Source organism: Puntigrus tetrazona, chromosome 11, assembly GCF_018831695.1.
Source record: "Puntigrus tetrazona isolate hp1 chromosome 11, ASM1883169v1, whole genome shotgun sequence".
Lineage (NCBI taxonomy): Eukaryota > Metazoa > Chordata > Actinopteri > Cypriniformes > Cyprinidae > Puntigrus > Puntigrus tetrazona.
In genome coordinates, this window is record NC_056709.1 from 11,286,219 (window position 1) to 11,293,510 (window position 7,292).

Sequence of the window (7,292 nt, forward strand, 5' to 3'; positions counted from 1 at the left end):
GTAATAATTATTCACGCACTGGTCAGTTTGGAGTCTAATTGGCTTTTCGTAAGGTGATGTTTCAGACTAGTGTAAAGAATACAATGCAAAAGTGCACTTTTTAAGGGTTTATTTTATGGCTTTTTCTATTTGCGTCTATAGATTTCAATGTCAATCCCTATCTTTAAAGGTTCCTCCTGCACTCCAGCGGCGCTCACACACACCAAACCTTACAGTCCTACTCCTCTCTATAGTCTAAAGGTTTTTACTGAGGGGTTTGTTCGTATTTCATCCACACCGATTTATTTTACTTCCAAAAACATGGTGAAAACGTGCAGGTGAAAACAATTTTATGGAGTGAGAACTTGACTTCATCCGGTCTTCATAGTAATATTCCAGAAATGAATGCAATTAGTGCATATTTCCTGAGATAGCGTATCATTTGCATATTTAAGCAGAAAACTTTTAATATGCAAAGAAAGCAATATTAGTGGAACGCTTAATCAGAGCATCGGCACTTCTTAAATAATGACAGGCATCTTTTCTAAAGGATGGAGATCTCAGGTGAAGCCGCGCCGACCTCCACCAGAAGAGCTGGAGTCGCTCACACTTGAGGAAGCTGACGAGATGATTCACTGCGGTTTAGACAAACCGTCAGAACCAGAGCCCGTCTTCCTCTTTCTCTCTGCAGCCACCAGCTGTACGCCAATGATAAAATATCTCAGTTCAGACACACTTCTCTGTTCACACCGCTTCCCAGCAGCTCTTTTCAGAGAAGCCCGGGCACGCGAGGCGGTTTCGAGCGAGCGTCGAGATGGATTTGTGGTATCTAATGGACACTTCCAGACAGCGCTCAGGAAAGACGGCTTAGATGCGTGTTGATTCTGTGCCAGATGTCAATTAGATGAAATCAGCGCTGGCGTCCCCAAAACGGGCTGCTTTTAAATCCCCATTTCTTCTGAGCGGCACTTCTGCGCCCGGCGACACCGATGGACCGTCAAGCTCAAGAAGGATGAATCCCTCCGTGTCTCTGGAGCAGAAGCAGTCCTCAGCAGCACAGCTGTCCCTGTAGAAATACACCGTACACTCTACGGGTCAAAATGATACACTACAGAGCATTTAGATATCATGTAAACATGTTCCATGAAGACCTTTTTTGTTTCTTTGCTATGTTATTTGTATATTTGTTCTACCGTAAATACATTCGGATTTAATTTTTGATTACACTAATATGTATTGCTAAGAATTTCATTTGAACAACTTATTATTATTTGGATTTTTTGGCTCCCGGTTGTCTCAGAAAAATATGTTCTATTCTAAAAAAAAAATCCATCAATCAGAACTTTGGCATCAAATAAATTTTGATAAACTGACCCTTATGACTGGTTTTGTAGTCCAGGGTTACGTATAAAACATTAAAAAAGCATGGAAACATTTTTTACATGGTTCGTGAAACATTCTAGTTCTTGGTTTAGACGTTTTAAATTCAAAATTAAATTCTTAGATGGAATTCCTTTCAAAAAATCCAAACATTTAAAAATGTATGCATTCGAACGTTGAACTAGCATGGAGTAGTTTTCCTAGAAAATGCTAGTTGGACATTGTTCTGAAATGTTTTAAACGCTGCGACTTGATTTAAAATGTTCAATGATGCTTTCAAATCCAGACATTTTGCTGACATTCAAAAACAATGTTTCCATAACTTAATGGGAAGATTAGCGCAAACCTTTGAAAATATATTTTTTTAATGTTACGCCTAAAATGATAAAATGGTGGCATGACCAAAGAAATAAATAAAGCAAATAAAAATGTAAGACATAGCACAATATTGTCGTGTTCCTTGGGGTTAGCTTTATACCAAACATTCATATTCGTAATTTTCTGCACAACAAAAGCAGACAAGCTGTCAATCTAAAAAAAATAAAAGTAGTGATAATTTAGTCCGAAAAAGACGATGCAAGTCATTATTTTTGCTTTCAGATGAGCAATCCTGTTAAAACGACAAAAAACCTAATCTGAAGCAGTTAAAACGGTTCGTCAACGTGAAAAAGCGCTTTTTGAAGAAACTTGTCTGAGCGACTCGGGAACGGTGAAAACGTCTGATTGTGTTGCTGGAATATCATCAGAAAATGATGAACGGCGTCCTGCGTGTTTCCAGAGGAATAACAGGAGCGTAAGATTCGTTTGACTTATCAGCGTTTGAGAGCGCTGGGCCGGCCGAGGAACAACCTCTGGAATAAAAGGAGGATTATGGAACTCTTTAGCGCCTCCTCAACTTCCAATCAGACACAAATAAACAGCAGCCGTCAGAAACACAAACACCAGAGCAGCGCTGGAACTAATCCTGACGTGAAGACGTCGTCCTGAAGACACGCGGAGGAACAGAAATCAACCCCAACTCTGAAGTGTTGCAAAAATGAAAAAGCCGGTGTTGTAATTGAAGAAAGTACCAGGAATCTGCTCCACTTCAACTTTAATAGACTTTTTACACGACGACGAGGAAACAAAGAGGACGTGCCTCAGGAGTGCAAGGCTTGAAGATCTTTCCATGCGTTGATGTTTTCGTGTCGGTTGGCGTTATTTGATCGTGGCTGCAATAAAAGCATCAGGATCACACGGAGGAGGTCTTGAAGACGGCCTTTGTCTGGGCTACATGTTCTGCTTCTCTCAAAGTAATGTTGACAGACATTGATGAAACTTTACCATATTTATACATCGGTCATACTCTCCCGGTATCATAGACGCGGTTTAAGACTAAAATGTAAATCTGAGCCCAAAGAAAATCATTTCAATAAACATTGAGAACTTTCATAACGTTCCCTTAATGTTTCCAAAACAATAATAATAGTGTTCAAGAAACATTCACATTCAGTTTTAGAATAGATTTTTGTCATCTCTGATTTTAGCGTATTGTTTGGGCAGTTTGAGTCTCCCCTGAGCGACCTTTGACCCGCAGGTCAGAGCGGCTTCAGAAGTGACCCTGACGCGTCTAAAAGCGACACGCACTCATCTCCGTGCCAGCTGAGCAGAGAAACATCTACACAATGCAGCTCTAGAAATAGCCTGAGCCTCCAGCGTTCCTCACATCAGCCCGACTGACTCAGGACTCAACGTTCACACGACTACAGCTGTGTGCCCACGTAGGATTTTTAATACATTTAGTCATTTTAGATTTATTTTTAATGTGATTCCTCTGCATATTTATAACATGAAGCTCTTGTGTGTCAAATATTCTAAAACCTACCTGAACTGATATTCCTACCACTGATATTAAATTCTTGTGCATGGTTGTCAGGAGCGTTGCTAGGGTGTTTCGAGTTGTTCCCAGTGTGTTGCTACACATTGGTTTGGGTTGTTGCCAGGGTGTTTCTATAAATACTTTGTTGCAGTCGCTGCTAAGGCATTGCTCAGGTGTTTTGAGTTGTTGCCAGGGCATTGCTAGGGACTTCTGAGTTGCTGTCAAGGTGTTGCTATGGGGTTTTCTGAGTCGTCGTCAGGGGTGTTGTTGTTCTGAGTTGTTACCAGGGTGTTGCCAGGGTGTAGTTACACGTTGTTTTGAGTTGTTACCAGGGAACTCCTATGAAGTGGTTGTCAAGGCATTACTAGGTCGTTTTGATTTGTTGCCAGGGCATTGCTAAGGACTTCCGAGTTGCTGCGGGGTTTTATGAGTCGTTGTCAGGGGTGATGTTGTTCTGAATTGTTACCAGTGCACTGCTATGAATACGTTGCTATGAATATGTTACCAAGGCATTGCTAAGGTGTTCTAAGTTGTTACCAGGGTGTTGTTACATGTTGTTACCAAGGCATTGCTAAGGTGTTTTAAGTTGTTACCAGGGTGTTGTTACACATTGTTTTGAGTTGTTACCAGGGCACTGCTATGAATATGTTACCAAGGCATTGCTAAGGTGTTCTAAGTTGTTACCAGGGTGTTGCCAGTGTGTAGTTACACATTGTTTTGAGTTGTTACCAGGGAACTCCTATGAAGTGGTTGTCAAGGCATTACTAGGTCATATTGATTTGTTGCCAGGGCATTGCTAGGGACTTCCGAGTTGCTGCCAGGGTGTTGCTATGGGGTTTTATGAGTCGTTGTCAGGGGTGTTGTTGTTCTGAATTGTTACCAGGGCACTGCTATGAATACGTTGCTATGAATATGTTACCAAGGCATTGCTAAGGTGTTCTAAGTTGTTACCAGGGTGTTGTTACATGTTGTTACCAGGGCATTGCTATGAATACGTTACCAAGGCATTGCTAAGGTGTTCTAAGTTGTTGCCAGGGCAGTGATATACAGTGTTTTGAGTGGCTGCCAGGGTGTTGCTACATGTCATTTTGGGTTGTTGCCAGGGTGTTACTATAAATACTTTGTTGCAGTCACTGCCAAGGCATTACTCAGGTGTTTTGAGTTGTTGCCAGGGTGTTGCTAGGGACATTTGAGTTGTTGCCAAGGCATTGCTATGGGGTTTTCTGAATCGTCGTCAGGCGGGGTGTTGTTTTGAATTGTTGCCAGGGCGTAGCTACACATTGTATTGGGTTGTTACCAGGGCAACTGATATGAATACTGTGTTGAAGAGTCGCTGCCAAGGCAATGCTCAAGTGTTTTGAGCTTTTGCCAGGGAGGTGCTATACTGTGTTTTAAGTTGTTGCCAGGATGTTGCTGTAGAGTGTTTTGAGCTGTTGTTAGTGTTCCTTGTTTTGAGTTTTGTTGTTAGGTCATTGCTATAAAGTGTTTGTGTTGGTACCAGTACATTGCTATAGGGTGGATAGTGTATTAAGAGTTACTTTTTTGCTATGCAGTTGCTAAGGTCTCTGTTTTTAGCATTTCTAAAATGTATCTGTGGCTATCTATCAGAACTAGTACTAGTGATGATTTAAAAACTGAAGTGTTCAATGAATGAAATCCTTTCGCAATCACATGGAGAAATGGTTTACTGTAAAGCACAAGGAAGAAGCGACTACTGAGAAGACTTGAGCAATGCTGGTGGTTTGAGCGCTCAGCACCTGAAGCGCAGCGTGCCGCCGTGTGTTTGTTCTCCTGTAAAGTTGAGTAATGGCTTTCAGAGAAAACCTTCAGTTAATTTGCTTAAAGAAACATTAATTATTCATAGTTTGCTCCCTCTTTAATTACATGTCTGGAACAAACGCAACAATGTTCTCGCTCATCAGGAACACAGTTCATCAATGAAGCCGACGGAAATAAAACCACAAGAGTAAGCAGAAACACAGCTTTTCTTTAACTCCAAGCGTTCGTTTATGCAGTTTTCATATTTCTGCAATAGAAATACACAGAACAGACAAACAGAAAGATGCTTCACGCCTGATAATCGGCTTACAAAACACTTTGGCTGCTTGACATTCATTATATTTCACCAGAATTTTAAAAAAGAACAAACAACAAATATATAAGAGTGTGTGGGACCCTACTTCATAAAACTAAGACAGGCTTATTTCAGTTAGTCTGACTTATTGTCAGTTGATGTGATTCAAAGTAAGTCTTATTCAGTAAACTTGTTTTATGAAACGGATCTGCAATACACCCTGATAGAATAGGTTGCTATAGGTGGTTTTGATATATTGTTAACCAAATACAAAATCAACAAGTCTGACAGTTCAAGTATGCAAAAAGTGTGTCGCGTGTTCAGATTAATCCTAGAACAAAGTAACCATTTACACAAAAACCTGTTTGGAAACCATTTCAATTATTCCCTTTGAATTATCACGGACTTATGAAGGTGCAAATAATAATGTTAATAACACTCTTTATGACTTTCTCTGTGTAATACTGTACCAGTGTAACAGGAGGCGCTCTTTAAGCACACGCACAGACCCATAATGCATTTCAATCTGAATGTGCGTGTGTGTGTGTGTGTGTGTGTGTATGGACGGACAGCAGTTCTTGTATTGTCCTGTGTGTGTGTGTGTGTTCACTTCTTGACACCGCTCCTGTTGTTGAACAGGTTGACTCTGCTCTTGGTGGAGACTGACGAGGACGAGACGCCCGGCTGCTGAAGCACTTTATCCAGCGTCGTCTTCTTGATGGCGGCCGGAGAGATCTGCTCCTGATCGGCCAGAAACTGCAGCTCTCTGAGGAGAAACAGCGGAGGAGTGAGGGGAAGAAGGGCGGTCTTTCTGGGATACTTAAAACACTAATATGCACACTTTATTTTGCATTTCAAATCAAAGATCTTTACCAGAACCTACCAAAATACACATTATAACTTGAGAGAAATATATTCCTATTGCACAGAAAAATGTACTTATTATTATTATTATTATTATTATTGTTGATATTATTGCAAATGTGTCATTTTAATTTTAACAGTAAACCTCTGTTGTGCAGCACTTTGAAAAAAAAAAAAATTAGTTACACGTTAAAAGATCAAATGAACGTTTTAATAATTTGATTACTGCCATTTTTAGTCTAATCTGTATTAATAAGAATTAAAATGGAACTTCTGAGAGAAAAAAAACCAAAAAACATTCATTTTCATAAAGTTATATTTGACATGCTTTTTGATAATTAAAAATGAATTAATCTACTCAAATGGATTCCAGAAAATAATAAATGAATAAAAATTGAATTCGATAAACATCGAAAACTGTATACATTTCATATTTTCAATGTATTAGATAAGCTTTTTTGATTACTAAAAACCATTAAAACTAAATCCAGAAACTCAAGTAGGGAAATAAACGATTTGGCTCTAGAAATGCAATTGTTGCTAAAAATCTGACATATTGTTGTTAAACTAAGTTTCCTATTTTTTTATTCGTTAGACTTGCTTCTGATTATTAATAAAATGGTTTGCCCATTAACTCAAGCCAACTAATATTAGAGTGGAGGGAAAAGGCTCTACAGACTGCTGTATCCCTGAAGCTAAATTATTTGCAGTTGTTTTCTGACAGTAAACAGCATGACAGTAATTGAACGCTTATTAACAAACATGATCCATAAGGCCATGAGCGTTTGGCACGCTTGTGTTAATCAGCCAATCCAAACGATCCCAGGAGCGATTAACCGCTCTCATACCCACACGACCCGACTGAGGCCTTATAAAGCAGCTGCGCTCACCTGGTCCTGATGCAGGAGGCCTCCACGGCGTTGATGAGCAGACTCCGGAAGCCTCCGCTCTCCAGGAAGTGCAGGGCGTGGATGGTAGCGCCCCCTGGTGAGCAGACGTTATCCTTCAGCTGACCCGGGTGCTGCTCCGAGTCCAGAAGCATCTTAGCTGCTCCCTAAGACAGAAGAAAGACACACGTGTTTCTCACCACGCTGCTGGAGGAAGAGCGTGCACTGCTGTAATAAAATATAATAAAAT

The 7,292-nt window shown here is 40.3% G+C and overlaps 1 protein-coding gene across 1 annotated transcript in view; it reads right to left on the reverse strand.

Moving 5' to 3' along the window:
- Positions 1 to 5,200: 5,200 nt before the first annotated feature.
- Positions 5,201 to 7,292, reverse strand: part of pycr1b (pyrroline-5-carboxylate reductase 1b) — a 10,534-nt gene continuing 8,442 nt past the window's right edge. The window contains exons 7-8 of the mRNA XM_043252863.1: positions 7,046 to 7,209; positions 5,201 to 6,057 (exon numbers count right to left, since the gene is read on the reverse strand). Of these exons, the coding sequence (XP_043108798.1) occupies positions 5,898 to 6,057; positions 7,046 to 7,209 (324 nt within the window). The 3' untranslated portion in view covers positions 5,201 to 5,897. The remainder of the gene's footprint in view (positions 6,058 to 7,045; positions 7,210 to 7,292) is intronic.